The 15,912-nt window shown below is 41.4% G+C and overlaps 2 protein-coding genes across 5 annotated transcripts in view; one reads left to right on the top strand and one right to left on the bottom strand.

Moving 5' to 3' along the window:
• Positions 1–7,730, top strand: part of RARB (retinoic acid receptor beta) — a 516,441-nt gene extending 508,711 nt beyond the window's left edge. For both annotated transcript variants that reach the window (XM_084618116.1, XM_084618117.1), the window contains 2 exons: positions 209–367; positions 6,166–7,730. In XM_084618116.1, the coding sequence (XP_084474242.1) occupies positions 209–367; positions 6,166–6,362 (356 nt within the window). In that variant the 3' untranslated portion in view covers positions 6,363–7,730. The remainder of the gene's footprint in view (positions 1–208; positions 368–6,165) is intronic.
• The window catches only part of TOP2B (DNA topoisomerase II beta), a 129,555-nt gene continuing 121,203 nt past the window's right edge, over positions 7,561–15,912 (bottom strand). For 2 of the 3 annotated variants that reach the window (XM_084618113.1, XM_084618115.1), the window contains exons 31-36: positions 15,421–15,625; positions 14,553–14,635; positions 14,096–14,206; positions 11,812–11,934; positions 8,293–8,390; positions 7,561–8,048 (exon numbers count right to left, since the gene is read on the bottom strand). In XM_084618113.1, the coding sequence (XP_084474239.1) occupies positions 7,887–8,048; positions 8,293–8,390; positions 11,812–11,934; positions 14,096–14,206; positions 14,553–14,635; positions 15,421–15,625 (782 nt within the window). In that variant the 3' untranslated portion in view covers positions 7,561–7,886. The remainder of the gene's footprint in view (positions 8,049–8,292; positions 8,391–11,811; positions 11,935–14,095; positions 14,207–14,552; positions 14,636–15,420; positions 15,626–15,912) is intronic. The other variant, XM_084618114.1, reaches the window with a different exon arrangement.

Genomic DNA, 15,912 nt, shown 5'->3' with positions numbered 1-15,912 from the left:
GATAGGAGGAGACTCCCAGCTTGTTCTCTTCCGGCAGAAGGATGATGACCGAAAGAAGAGACACAGAGGGGTGGGCGTGAAAGAGGAATGAACTAAAAATCGGGAGACCTACAGAGTTTCATTCAAGAACACGGAGGAACCTCTTGTTGTTTGAAGGTTGTGAAAAACATTAGATTTATACCAATGGCAAAATTTTTATTCTCTCCAGACCGCCAGGACCTTGAAGAACCAGCAAAAGTGGATAAGCTACAGGAGCCATTGCTGGAAGCACTGAAAATTTATATCAGAAAGAGACGACCCAACAAGCCTCACATGTTTCCAAAGATCTTAATGAAAATCACAGATCTTCGCAGTATCAGTGCGAAAGGTACGGTGTGCGGTGGCCTCTTCACCATCACAGTGTCAGGAGACAGCTGGCATGTAGAACTGGATTTATGCAAAAACAAAACCCACCCTCTTTTATTTTTCTTTGCTGGGAAATCTTTGTTTAATTCTTTTTATCTATGTTTGTATCGCACCCCCCTGTAGATATGCACCGTGCTTTAACAGCACCATGCCGTGTATACAGAAAATGAGATTTTGGGCAAAGATGGGTTAGGAATGAAATTATGCATCACCAGGAACTGTCTTACCAGTTATTTTAACATCAGAATCAACCTCTGAATTGGCCTTTGTTAATCTTCTTTTGTACGCAACGTGTGGTTGATATTTGGTGGTCAACCATCTAACTGCTGCATCGAGGGTGACAAGGTGTTGCAGTCCCCCTCCAGTCTTCTAATTGTGCACTCTCTCCACCCCGTTTGATCACCTGCATTGCTGCCCTGTAGTTGAACTCTGAAGATTGGGCTGAGCCAAATTTCTGCATTGTGGTGAGCACTCTGTGACACTCGAGTCTAGGATCTGTGTCCAAGGTTGCAAACAGGTGGATGTAAGTTAGAGCTTCTGAAATTCATCAGCATGTCTCGTCCAGAGTTGCTGCCACACTGTGAGGATGTAGCTGTTGGCCTGGATATGCCATTGTTCATCTGAAATTGGCACTAGGCCAGCAGCACTGAACATGAGTGTATGAACAGCTGCTGAAAAAGGATGTCACAAAGTCAATTGTTGCAAGTCAGCAGGTGTAGGTTTTCCTTCTGGAGGTAGGCAGATACTCATCTCGTCAGCTTTACATATGTGTAACTGCATTGGCTTCAGTGGAGTTACACACCCAACTTACACCAATGTGAGAGCAGAGGCAGGCCATGAATCTCCAGTTGAATAGTTAGTGCACTGATCCATTGTATCACCTGTCCCCTGTTTTTAATGGTCATTATTCTACTTTCTTGAAAGTTTCCAGCCTCTCTCTTCTCCCCTGCAGATATCAAAAGCAATGTTAGGTTTCCTTCAGCTGCTAGATTTGTCAGGAGATTTCTGTATGTAAACTAATTGAATCTATTATACTGATTTAAAAGGAAAACAACTGACTGCATTTGTATTTGACAGCATGCCTCAAAACTTTTCCCAGTCAGATCCCAGAAGAGAAGTCAGCATCTTAGTATAGTTGCTTTCAATTAAAATCTAAGTTGTCATTAGCTTTAAGACCACAGGGATCTAGGTTAAGAGGTTAGAATTCAATTTATATGGTGACGTGAGATTTATACGCTGAAGTGAAAAGTTAGCCTTAAGGCTTGATGTAAATTAAAAGATCATTCTAGAGGGAAGTTCCAGAACTGGAGTAGAAAGCAAAAGTGGTCCTCAAAGATCTAAATATCATACATAGTTTAATAAAGCTCATCATTTGTTCATGAGGGTGAAGTTCAGAAAGTTGATTGTCTCTCTATCAGGCTAAATTTACAAAGTTAACCTGTAACAACATAATGCTATAAAAATGTTTAGGAAAGGTCACCCAGTCTACCATACATGCTTCTGGGAAATTTTGTCTTATTTCCACTTTCCTGTTTTTTTTTTACCATAGCTCTTCTTATTGTAAGCGGGGGAATAGTCCCACTATTGTGGGGAACTTTCCTGGCTTCTGCACTACCCCGGCGAAGTGGGTTAGCGAAAGGATCTGAGTCCTTGCTCCCACTTCCTTTACCCAGTGGCCTCCCTGCCCTTGAGGACTCCCCTTCCCCTTCCACTCTCCTGTCTGGCAAAGTCCTCGTAACCCCAACAAGGCTGGGCCCAGGATTCCGGGGGGGGCTCTCAACCCCCAACCCTGCTGCAGTCACCTAAGACAGGGGCTAGGGTGTCCCCACTCCGGGGTACTCTCTCTGCACTGGGCACTTCTCTGACCCACTGACCATTACATACAATTTAAAGCAAATGCAAGTTATTTAACCAACAATTAATTTTAAAAAGAATAAGGAAAAATGGGAAAGGTGAAAGGAAACATCACAGTGTCTCTGGAATGTCAGGGCAGTTCACAGTCTGTTCCTTGTAGGTTCCAGGCTGCCTTCTCAGACTCTGGCTGTGCTCCAGGGATGCTGTGGGTTGGACACTTGCTCTAGTGGTGGCCACACGCTCTAAGGCTCTAGGTGGCAGGGCCCTTCTTCCCAATGTTACCCCCGCCCTGTCAGGGTTACCAATCCCCCTCTGAGTCTGGCCTGCAGAGCCTCCTGGCTGAGGCATCTCCCTGTGCTGGGCCCACCCTCGCTCTCCCCAGCTGCTCACAATGCCCGGCCCCAGCTCCAGCCCCACTCTGCCTCCAGCTCCCTTGGCTGCTTCTCTGATCCCTCTGGCTTTGGTTGCTTCAGCTCTCCTCCCAGCACAGGTCTGCTCTGTGAGTCTGCTCCCAGCACTGATCTGCTTCCTGGGCTGTTTTTCTGGCCCCTCTGGATCTGGCACAGTTCTGCTCCCCAGCTCAGCTTGGGCCCCTGCTTTCACCTTAGCTCAGCCCCACTCTGTCTGACGCAGGCAATTCCAGCTCACACTGAGGACAGGACCTCCCTGGCCTCCTGACTCCCTGATTAGCCTGCTCGCCCTGTCATTTAGGCTGACCTGGAGTATTGGCCTTTCTCCATTGTTCCTGGGGACTAAGTCTCAGGGTCCTGATTTCCCATCAACCCTTCCCTCTTTTAGTACTGGAAGGTAGCAACTAAAACACCCCCACTGAATGTTAGTAAGGGGGCAACAGTCCCCTTACATTATCCATGCAAATTGCATCCAGGCACCTATATCCAAAATGCAGATGTTCAAAATACCTGCTCGGCTCCCCCCTAAGCCTGTAGGTGCCTCACTTTCCACTGGTAAAGTCCCCTTAGGGCCTAAATTTCTCCCACAGGGCATGCACCCAGCTGCCTGAGTCCTAGCACGACTGAGCAGCTTACTGGTTAAGGCCCCGTAGGGTTCATAAAGTAGGTATTTGTCCCATCTTGCCCGCTGAGGCTAACATGTCTATTGGATTGAGTTCTGCATAAAATATCCACCACCATTAATGCCAGTGATTAGAGCAATACCTGTGTTCAAATTCCCAGTCTGCCTGTTCCTGTGTAGCAGGAACTTGGGTCTCCCATGACCCAGGAGAGAGTCCTAACCTCTCTCTGTGGCCCAATGAATACTTAATTATTGACACAGAAGTGGAACGTCTTCAACAGAAGACACAGAGATCCAGCTCATCCAGTGCTGCCTGCTCAGTTTTTTAAAAGGACTGATCTGACTTTGGCACCGAACTCCAGGGAAGGGTTCTCAGTCGTGACTCCTGAGTGGTCCAGAGGGAGGCACCTCCCTCTCAAGTTAGATGCCTAACTCCCTTTGAGGGGCAGGTCTTAGGATACGCTCCCCCTGCCCCGTCTGCTTTTTCCTATGAGATAGCTTATGCAGTTCCCTGCTCAGAATCCTGCTGCTTCTTCAACCCTTAGCTGAACAGTTGGCCAGAGCGATTGTTCATCATTTGGTCTGTTCCTGTATGACCACAAGGGCTTGAAAGCCCAAGAGGTCAACTTTGGAACAGACTTGATGAATCCATGTAATAGGAGGTCTGCCTCCATCCCTCGGTTGGTGGAATTTTATCCTGGATGTTACAAGCCGTCTGGAGAACGGCATTCTCGTGATATGTCTGAAAAGTGGAATACCTTGTCTGTGGACAATGGCCTCAGTAGTCTGTAGACCAGAGCGACTGTAAACAGCTGCATTACAAATTAAATAATTCCACTTGATACCCAATGTACAACGATGGCATTTTATGTGGAAAGCCTCCAGCTTTCCCCAGTCTGAGTGGCATAGTGTCCATGTTTCACAATCGTACAACTGTACAGAGAGCACACAGCTCAAATAGATTCTGAACTTGGTGGTTGTGCTGAGATTACAGTGCTTCCATATTCATGGTAAACGACCCATGGCAGACGCTGCAATGCCAATCCAATGGAGAACCTCCATGTGCAAGTTGGAGCATGCTGGCTTTTATAAAACCCATTCTTAGGCACCTAACTCTCCCCTTCCATTGTAGAGGGCACCTGAATGCCTAACTTGGGGCTGTGAATTTGACTTGATGCCTAAGTCCCCCTGATGAATCCCACCCTCTGTGTATACCTATGAGCAACAGAAATGCATTACTGTGGTAACTGAAAAGGGATTTTTCAAGGGAGCCTAATTCCCTTAGGTGCTGACAAAATCTCCACCATGCTAGCTATTTAAACCCAGTGCATTATCATCAGTTTCTTGAATTCAGGGTAGTTCTAAGGTTTATTTGGGGGTTATACAAGCAGTGAGGGAAAGTAAATCCCTTGTTAAGCTGCAGGCATGGAGAACTTTCCACATACGAAATGTCATACTGGATAAAACAGAGGCCTCTTTAGTTAATTGTCTTGTCTGATTGTGGCCAATACTAGATACTTTAGAGGAAGGTATAAAGAAACATTAGTATATAATTATGGAACTTATACAACAGATGGTAAGTTTCTTCCTATCCCATTAGTAATTGCTGGCTCATGCTCTGAAGCATATGAGCCCTTTTTTATTGTAATGCATTCTAGAGTGCCATTTCTACATAAAAATACAATTAGTTCAGAGGAAACTGGTGCTATTACCTATAAAGTTTCCAAATACTTTAAACTACATTTTATTGCTTAATGGAGTACAATCCTTTTGTTAGGAGGGATATGATGACATGTTAAAATAGTTTCTATTTCATGGCATATAATGACTTCAGGTTGGAAAGAAGTCCGTGTTTAACCTGTGTTGTTCACATTTACCGTTTCTAGCACTGCATTTTGTAGTCTCTCATACGTATATTTAAAATGTCAAAAAGCCTGTGTCTGTTTATCAGCCTGTTGCAGAGGTTGCTGTAGTGTTGAAGGGTTTAGAAACAAAACCTTAGAGTATGCAGGGAGTGATGTTTTCTTATTTATTTTTGTAATCAGCTATAGAACATCCCTAGGAACAGACTAGTGGAAATATTGGAAGTGAGTGTGTGTAAAGCAACTCCAGCAAAAATATCAGAGTGCACTCTACTGCTAAACAAATAAGATTTTCTGAAATTTCAAAATTAGAAGCCTTATTCTGATCTCATATTGTTGTAAATCAAAAGTAAATGGCGTAACCACAAAGGAACCAGGCCCTGTACATTAAGGCAAATTCTGCCCTAACTAATATTTTATATCCTTTGCTGCTCCAGTACATGCAGTGGAGCTAAACTGATTATGAATCAGGACCCTCTCCCAGTCCTTTAATTAAATTTGGCATTTTGTAAAGTTTTACCTGTGTGGATGATTCTGAAGAGAAGTTGAAAATGGTTTTCTTTCACTAAAAAGAAAGTTACTGGTCGGTCCCTTTACCCATACTGTAGCTTGTAGCTTTTATTTTGAAACTTCACAAACTGTTCAAAAGGAATTGATCTAATATTGCTTTTTAGTGACAAATAATTCTGACTGTTTTATGTGTACACTCAAGTACTGCAATTTTTACACTACAACAATTTATGAAATATTTTGCTTATAGAACCTTGTGCAACTCTGAAGGACATAAACAAACCACTGACCCCAAAATCTTGTAAGCAAAATATTTCATAAATTGATTACAGGCAAGGAGTTTAAACTGTCAAACAGAGAAAAAAATCAAAATGAAAGGTTTCACTGTATCCCATCTCAATGGGAATACTTTGTCTTGAACTGAGATTTCTAAAAGTAATGCTTAATATTAATATGAACAGCCCCGCTACTGTTAACCAAAAGGATTTTTCTGTTTTTAAAGGTGCAGAACGTGTCATTACATTGAAAATGGAAATCCCTGGATCAATGCCACCTCTTATTCAGGAAATGTTGGAGAACTCTGAGGGACATGAACCACTGACACCAAGCTCCAGTGGAAATACAGCAGAGCACAGTCCTAGCATCTCACCCAGCTCAGTGGATAATAGCAGTGTCAGTCAATCTCCACTTTTGCAATAAGACATTTTACAGCTACTTTAGACATTCCTAATACCTTATGTACAGGGATGAAAAAAACAAGAAAAACATTTTTACTTCTGCTTAGTTTCTGGACTTAATATATATATTATATTAAAACTCAACAAGGACCAAGAAGTTTTCATATGTATCCGTATATTACTCCTTGCTGTTTAAAACTAGAAAACGTTTGAAACTCTAAATCAGCCATTTCAGTCAGCAACAAGAAACTAGTTAAGCTTCTATTTTCTCTTCTGAACAACCAAGACTGCATGGTGACAAGACCAAGCTCAAACTTTAAATTCTGGTTACATTTCTGATGACTTTGTACATACAAATGTATGGCTCTACTGGCTGTTTGGTGCTTTCCTTTTTTGTCTTGCATATCTAAAAGGATCAGGACATCAAGTTTATAAAAAATGGACTACTTGTACATGTCCAGCTAAGAACATTTAAAAAGACATTCTGATTTAGTTAGTATGAAAACGTGTCATTGCTCTTTTTGATGCCCTCAGTTTCTATCTCCTTCCCCATAAAAGTATTCAAAAAATCTGCATCAGTGTAACTACCAGATCAGTTATTCAGATGTCAATTGTTCCACTGTTAATGTCACTTTAAAAGGTGGTTTATTACTTGGCTGATGACATAGCTACACATTTTTTTCAGTGCTAGCCTCCAAGGCAGAAACACTTTTTAGTGTTACCATGTTTTTGTTTACAAGCCATTAGGGAAACTTCATGGGATAACCAACAGGCTTATTCACTACTTTTGAACTGGTGAGTCTAGTTTATTTCCTTAAGAAACTGGGGCCAGGAGTTGGGCTTTCCCAACATGCCTGATGCCAATGGGCTACCACAAGGACTTCCAAAATACATGGGGGAGAGAATCTGGCTTCTTGACCTTGTTAAATCACCATGAAGCAGAGTGAAAACAGTGGTAGAAGGGTTAACGGATTTAAAAAATGTCAGTTTCTTACATTTCATTTAAAGCACTAGTGGATTTTTTTGATTGATATATATATTCTAGCAAGTCTGTGATGTACTTTCACTGGCTCTGTTTGTACATTGAGATTGTTTAACAATGCTTTCTATGTTCATATACTGTTTACCTTTTTCCATGGAGTCTCCTGGCAAAGAATAAAATATATTTATTTTAAAACTGTGTAGACGCAGTACCTGTAGTCCAAATCTTCACACAAGAGTGACAGGTTTTCCATTTTTAATGTTTAAACTTCATTTCAAAAAGCAGGTCTGCAGTTTGCAACCATGACAATTAAAATATGTGCTTTAGCACAGCTGACTAAAACATTTCTACGAGCCAGTCAGACAAATACATGACATTTCAATGAGTAAAAAAGATCATAAAACTGTAGGTGTAAGAACAAAATGTTAAAATGCCTACACACAATAAAAACCATCAATTACATCATCACATAAAATAAGTCAAATGTACAAAAGTCTGCGACAGAAGGGACAAAAGGACAACACAAGATATTTGTTGGAAAATGTTTGTGTGCTCTTTGGGCACTTAATTAAACATAGTAAAATCATCATCTTCATCAGACTCTGCAAAATATTTCACTTCTTTTCTAGCCCGACCCATCCGTGGCTTAGATGCTGGTTCAGAAGCAAAGTCTGACTGAAAGATGTCTACATCAGAATCCTGGTCAAAGGAGGCTTTCTTGGATTTCTTAAAAAGAAAAAGAAAAAACCCATGATGCGATAAAAATACAGAATTCTGACATTCACACTGGAAACAAACATTTCTATAACATTTAGATTCTAGACCTATCTAAAATCCCAGTTCAGAATAATGATCAGATTTAGACGTTTTAAAATATTGTAAAAATGCTTCATGTGATACAGAAAATAACAGCTGGATATCAAGAAGCCAAACCTTGTCCTTTTCATGCAACAACAGACCCTGAACTGACCTTGCTTGGGGCTGACTTGGGTGTTTTCTTCCCAGGGTTGTATTCACCTTCATTTTCAGAACCAGATGCTTTCCTTTTCTTTGATCCTCTACCCTTTCCTGGTTGAGAAAAAATAAAATAATTTTACTGATATTAAAAAAGTGAAATTTCTTGGTGTTCTGAATGTTAGCAGATAGATTTCTAAAACAGTTTAATTTCATCCAAAGGCTAAAACATTCTATAGTTTCACTTCTATCTATGCAAAATGTAAGTAAAATGCTACCATTCTGCCACTCCAATGTGTCTCACTTTCTGTTTCATACCTTTATTTTGCTTCTTTGAAACTATCATCTTGTCATAGGAATCTCACTCTTGCATTTCATGCACTCAGTTCAGGACAAGGCAGTGCTCTACTAGATCTACAGCTGTTGGATCTCTGAGGCAGTGGTAGTTAAATGAGATCTCCACTCTCCTTACAGGCTATCCATGACCAACTGTCATCATCATCTATTCAGAGGAATTAGCCTGATGTCTCATCACTGAGGCATTCTTTCCATGTAGTCTCTGGCTATTCTGTTCAGTCTGCTGTGTTGTATCTACTTAGAAGCTCTCAACTGTGAGGGAGTGGACCTACTATAAAATTCAGCTGTGGCCATAGTGTGAGGGATGAAAGCTGGTTTCCCACTGAACTGATTCAAAGGGCCAAAACCTCCTACACTAGGATAGTTTTGCTCTGTCTTTTACTGGGAACATGAGACCCAAGAGTGAAAATGGTATCTGAAGAATAAAGGTTCCTATAAGAAACATGAGTAATTATGAAGAAAGAGGTTTTGTGTCATTAAATGAATTTCCATAAAGTACAGTTCACTTAGCAGTTTTACAACATTGTCTATTGTGGGAGATACCAAGTCAATGTGTAATGCTGTACCAATGAGAAACATCTCCTGGTGCAAGTGCTGGAGGAACCAACTAGGGCAGAGCTCTTCTTGACCTGCTGCTCACAAACTGGGAAGAATTAGTAGGGAAAGCACAAGTGGATGGGAACCTGGGAGGCAGTGACCATGAGATGGTCGAGGAGAAAGGAGAGCAGCAGAATACGGACCCTGGACTTCAGAAAAGCAGACTTTGACTCCCTCAAGGAACTGATGGGCAGGATCCCCTAGGAGAATAACATGAGGGGGAAAGGAGTCCAGGAGAGCTGGCTGTATTTTAAAGAATCATTATTGAGGTTACAGGGACAAACCATCCCGATGTGTAGAAAGAATAGTAAATATGGCAGGCGACCAGCTTGGCTTAACAGTGAAATCCTTGCTGATCTTGAACACAAAAAAGAAGCTTACAAGAAGTGGAAGATTGGACAAATGACCAGGGAAGAGTATAAAAATATTGCTTGGGCATGCAGGAGTGAAATCAGGAAGGCCAAATCACACCTGGAGTTGCAGCTAGCAAGAGATCTTAAGAGTAAAAAGAAGGGTTTCTTCAGGTATGTTAGCAACAAGAAAAAAGTCAAGGAAAGTGTGGGCCCCTTACTGAATGAGGGAGGCAACCTAGTGACAGAGGATGTGGAAAAAGCTAATGTACTCAATGCTTTTTTTGCCTCTGTCTTCACGAACAAGGTCAGCTCCCAGACTACTGCACTGGGCAACACAGCATGGGGAGAAGGTGACCAGCCCTCTGTGGAGAAAGAAGTGGTTCGGGACTATTTAGAAAAGCCGGACGAGCACAAGTCCATGGGACGGATGCGCTGCATTTGAGAGTGCTAAAGGAGTTGGTGGATGTGATTGCAGAGCCATTAGCTATTATCTTTGAAAACTCATGGTGTCGGGGGAGGTCCTGGACGACTGGAAAAAGACTAATATAGTGCCCATCTTTTAAAAAGGGAAGGAGGAGGATCCGGGGGAACTACAGGCCAGTCAGCCTCACCTCAGTCCCTGGAAAAATCACAGAGCAGGTCCTCAAGGAATCAATTCTGAGGCACTTAGAGGAAAGGAAAGTTATCAGGAACAGTCAGCATGGATTCACCAAGGGCAAGTCATGCTTGACTAATCTAATTGCCTTCTATGATGAGATAACTGGCTCTGTGGATGAGGGGAAAGCAGTGGACATGTTATTCCTTGACTTTAGCAAAGCTTTGGATATGGTCTCCCATGGTATTCTTGCCAGCAAGTTAAAGTATGGACTGGATGAATGGAAGATAAGGTCAAGAGAAAACTGGTTAGATTGTCGGGCTCAACGGGTAGTGAACAATGGCTCCATCTCTAGTTGGCAGCCGGTATCAAGTGGAGTGCCCCAAGGGTTGGTCCCAGGGCCGGTTTTGTTCAATATCTTCATTAATGATCTAGAGGATGGCGTGGATTGCACCTTCAGCAAGTTTGCAGATGACACTAAACTGGGAGGAGTGGTAGATATGCTGGAGGGTAGGAATAGGATACAAAGGGACCTAGACAAATTAGAGGATTGGGCCAAAAGAAATCTGATGAGGTTCAATAAGGACAAGTGCAGAGTCCTGCACTTAGGACAGAAGAATCCCATGCACCACTACAGACGAGGGATCGAATGGCTAAGCAGCAGTTCTGCAGAAAAGGACCTAGGGGTTACAGTGGACGAGAAGCTGGATATGAGTCAACAGTGTGCCCTTGTTGCCAAGAAGGCCAATGGCATTTTGGGATGTATAAGTAGGGGCACTGCCAGCAGATCGAGGGACGTGATCGTTCCCCTCTATTAGACATTGGTGAGGCCTCACCTGGAGTACTGTGTCCAGTTTTGGGCCCCACACTACAAGAAGGATGTGGAAAAACTGGAAAACGTCCAGCGGAGGGCAACAAAAATTATTAGGGGACTGGAACACATGACTTATGAGGAGAGGCTGAGGGAACTGGGATTGTTTAGTCTGAGAAGAGAAGAATGAGGGGGGAAAAGATAGCAGCCTTCAACTACCTGAAAGGGGGTTCCAAAGAGGATGGATCTAGACTGTTCTCAGTGGTAGCAGTTGATGGAACGAGGAGCAATGGTCTCAAGTTGCAGTGGGGGAGGTTTAGGTTGGATATTAGGAAAAACTTTTTCACTAGGAAGGTGGTGAAACACTGGAATGCGTTACCTAGGGAGGTGGTGGAATCTCCTTCCTCAGAAGTTTTTAAGGTCAGGCTTGACAAAGTCCTGGCTGGGATGATTTAGTTGGGGATTGGTCCTGCTTTGAGCAGGGGGTTGGACTAGATGACCTCTTGAGGTCCCTTCCAACCCTGATATTCTATGATCTCATGGCTGACTAGTTCATATTAGGAAATGAACGGTTTTCATGACACTCAGTTCTAGTTTTAGGAACAGTGCTGTTTTTTCATTCACAAAACTCAATTTGATCCTGTGTTATACAGAGAAGCTGAGAAAATCAGACAATTCACTTAATACAACATGCTTGGAAGTGTAAGCTTTAGTGGTGATGGGCTAACATTAGTAAGATATAATGTAGTAAAATTCTACAGATATGTATCTATAGTAAAATAATATACTAATCCTAACAATGCAGTGCACCAAAATCCTTACCTTTGGGTGGTGCAGTCTTCTTTGGAATGCCAAATTCTGAATCTGAATCAGAGTTTATAATTTCCATCTTCTTCCGCTTGGGAGATCTTTTAGGTTTAGACGGTATGTCTGAAGCTGGTTTTGCTGTTCACAAAATCAGAGATACTAAAGATGCTGAGTTCACATATTAGGTTAATAAATCTTATAGTTAAATAAGAAGATACTAGGCACTCTGATTATAGTATAATTATCATGTAGCATGGGGTAATTAATTGTTTTTTGGCAAGGTCCAGATTTCTTGGTCAAGGTATTGTCAAGGTCCAGACTCCAGAGAAAATAATACAAAAACAATAACAATACTGATGATAAGTAAATAAAAAGATGTCACAGTCCATTTAAAAGCATCTGGCGGTTCGGATTTGGCCCATGGTCTGCCTATTAACTACCTCTGATGTAGCAAATGAGTAGGAGAGAAGAGTTTTCTGTACTTGGGAAAATTATGCCCCTTATACTCAGGCTGAAGCTTTCTCTCTGTTGCATTAGCTGGAGGTCAGTATTTGTCGTTTACGGAATTAACTGCATCAATGAGGTTGGAGCGCAAAAACTGAAATGTTTTATTTAAGACTCTTGTGTTTTGTGCGCAAATAACTCAAACACAGCTTTGTTTTAAAGTCTAAAAATGGGTATTTGTTTTTAAAAACAATGCATCACTTCAGTTTTGAAAAAAGTTAAATTGTCTGCATCCACATAGAGAGACGTCAAGTGTGCATATTTCTTTTTCACATTTATGACAGCTGAGAATGTTAACCTCAAAATGGAAAAATGTTCTATTTGAGTAAACATTTTTCTTTCAATGTTCAGTTTTATGGTTTTAGACTTACATAATAAATTAATAATAGTTATGAAAAAGGAGGGGTAGCAGGAAAGAAAGCCTACAAAACTACTGGGGGTGAAACAGAGGAGGCAGGATACAGAGGCCGGTGTCATGAAGAAGTAGATGAGCTGGGTGCAGGAGAGGGGAAGGGAAACATGAAAGAGACAAGGAGAAAGAGACAAGAAAGATATGGAGGGGCAGAGTTGTGCAGTGACTTAAAGGTAAGAGCCAACTAGTTTGAACACCATGTGGAGGAGAACCATATTTTTCACCATTTTAAGTTAAGGTGTGTGGTAAGAAAAACAAGTATCTCATCGTTCACTAAGAGCTAGCAAAGCACTTAAGTATGCATTTATAATTGCTTTGTTAGAGTGGGACATAAGTCTCTTATCCTTAAAAGAGGGATCCTTAAAAGAGGGATCCTCTCTCACTGAGCTAGCAGTCCACAGGCCAGTACGCCACGAGATGGAACCCATAAGGAAGGATTTGCCCAGGAGAAGAAATAGCCCGTGGAAAGACAGATCAAAATGAAAATGGGAAGCATTTACACAAGCACCACGATCAGAGGGTTGCCCAGAAAGATCAGTAGCTTTGTGCCTCACTTTCCCTTCAGAACCATGACTGATGGAGTTGAACCTCCTGATGAGTCTTGGCGCTGGCTAACAGGTCTAAAAGAAATCCGAACATCACTGCGGGACCAGATTCAGCCAATGAACGATACACTTACATGGGGACAATTCACCCATTCTAATTCTCTCTGCAGCACATGCAAAGGCCTTCCCTGTGAGCGAGACTAATTCTGTCATTCCCACTGAAACAAATAGGGGACCCCCAAAGCTTCAAGGAGGGCCTCTTATCCTGAGGATTCCTAGTATCCAAGAAAGACAACTATACTAAGAGAAATTGACCTTAATCTCCAATTCCCTACCAGATTCAGAGAATCCTGGTGATTTCTCCTCAGCACCCATGTTATCTTTTATTTCTCTTAAGAACAGCCGTAAGAGATCCAAGAAGTGCTCTGAGCCTTTAGATTAGTTGTTTGCTCAACCCACTGGAGAAAACTTCAAAGCATGAGCACCTTGGAGTGACTACTTCAGTTTAAAAGTGCCTCCTGGAGCTGTCCGATATGGACCTAGAGTTTCACTCAGGTCATGGAGCCTCTAATGGCCAAAAAAAATAGTTCATGAACACCAATCTAAATTTTAACACTAATCTCAGATATGGAAAGAATTAGGATCTGTGATCACAGTGGCCAGTGAAGAGAGACAGACTAATATAATTAAGAAGCTGGAAGGGGTTTGTACCCTTTGTTCCACACTACTGGGTCCCAAGGAAAGGAACTCCCACTATGGGGATCTGTAGAAGTAATGTTATTTAGGAGAGCTACTCTTTCAGTAAATAGGTTGATTTACTACAAATACAGCTAATTACCTTTTTTAGCCGCTACTGTTTTACTTTGAGTTTTTTCTGTTTGTTTCAGGGTAAATGAAGATGAGAAAACTGGAGCAGAATCCTCTTCATCACTGTCTAATTTTGTTGCATCTAAAAGCAAACAAACAAACAAATGAAAAAAGAGTTCAGGACATGATGTAAGCATATACATTGACTGCATGATTTAATTCTACTAGATATAAAATGTATTTGATTCCAGTTAAAGTTAAGGCTATGAAGAAAGTACACCTGACATTCTAGGGAGTCAATAAGGACATTGCAAATTCTTCTTATCTGTGATAATCTGACAACTACAAAACTTTTGGCATATGCTTTGTTTTTCTAGCATTATTCTTTCCAGATTTACAGAGATTTTTCTGATTTGACCAAATAACCTACAAAGTCTGTATTGAGTGTGTGTGTGTGTCTCTCTATAGTGTTAACTGAGTAAACATACCATCATCTGTCTTCTGAGAATAAGATGGAAATGAGAACAGGTTTCCAAAATCTTGATTCTTCTTGTCGTGAGATGTTTTTCTACTTTAAAAAAAATGAAAAAAAGAAACTGTATATGCATTGTGCTATATACATTGTACTGTACGGGCACTGTACTAAACACTTCAGAGATTAAACTAGTATTGTAAAATATATAGCACTTTTGCCACCTCTTTGCAAAAATTTACCACTATATAACTATTTCTCAGCCAAATTTTTTGACCATTTGACATTATTGGAAATTTTCAGTTTTGCTATTTTTGTCAACCTATTTTGTATACTAAAACTGAGGCAGGGGGCATGGTGAGAAGCAGAGAAACTTAGCAATGCCATTTGGCAAGCAGCACCTTCAAAACTATAGTACTAGTTGGGCCACACTATGCTTGCTTCCACATAGGTGCACTGGAAAGGTGAGAATATGCTGAGAATCCGTACTGGAGGCACTCATAAGGAGGCTGCAGATGCCGTTTAGGAAATATGGGGGAGGATAAGGTTAAGCTAAATCTAGGTTCCAAAGCTGGCATGTCTGTATGAGGCTATCCCTCCCCAGTCTCCAAACTCCGGGAAGGAGAGGGTCAGGAAGTATTCCTAGAACACATTATGCTTCATTGACACACACAAGTGAAATGCACCTCCACCCCTCCCCAGCAGGTATAATTTGGCCTTTAATACCATCATTTTGTATATGCATATTATTAACTTGTTAATCCATTGCCCAATTGTCCCCAAAATGATCTCCATGTTTCTGATTTGAGATGGACCAAAATCACTAAAGAGTTATCTTAAATTAAAAAATAATATTAAAGAAACTATTTGGTTACTGTACTTACTCTGGTGAAGGTTTTGATTTGACCGGAGAGAAGTCATATTCATCTTTATCTAAACTGTCTGATGGAACAAACTCATCCTCTCGGTCATTTATGACCGGAGATGCTTTTACTTTCAGTTCATCTAAATCATTATTATTGTTGGCATCATCGTCATCAGCATCATCTTCCTCTTCTGAGAAATCAAAAGTATACTTGGGTCTTTCAGCTAAGAAAAATGGAAAGCATTTCAATGTAGTTATTATTTTTATTATTGTAGCATATAGAATCATAGAAGATTAGGGTTGGAAGAGACCTCAGGAGGTCATACAGTGCAACCCCCTGCTCAAAGCAGGACCAACCCCAACTAAATCATCCCAGCCAGGGCTTTGTCAAGCAAGGCCTTAAAAGCCTCTAAGGATAGAGATGCCACCACCTCCCTAAGTAACCCATTCCAGTGTTTCACCAGCTTCCTAGTGAAATAGTTTTTCCTAATATCCAGCCTAGACCTCCCCC

The sequence above is a fragment of the Lepidochelys olivacea genome (assembly GCF_965140295.1).
Source record: "Lepidochelys olivacea isolate rLepOli2 genome assembly, chromosome: 2".
Taxonomy (NCBI): domain Eukaryota; kingdom Metazoa; phylum Chordata; order Testudines; family Cheloniidae; genus Lepidochelys; species Lepidochelys olivacea.
Note: the sequence above shows the minus strand (reverse complement) of the source record. Positions and strands in the feature narration are given on the sequence as shown.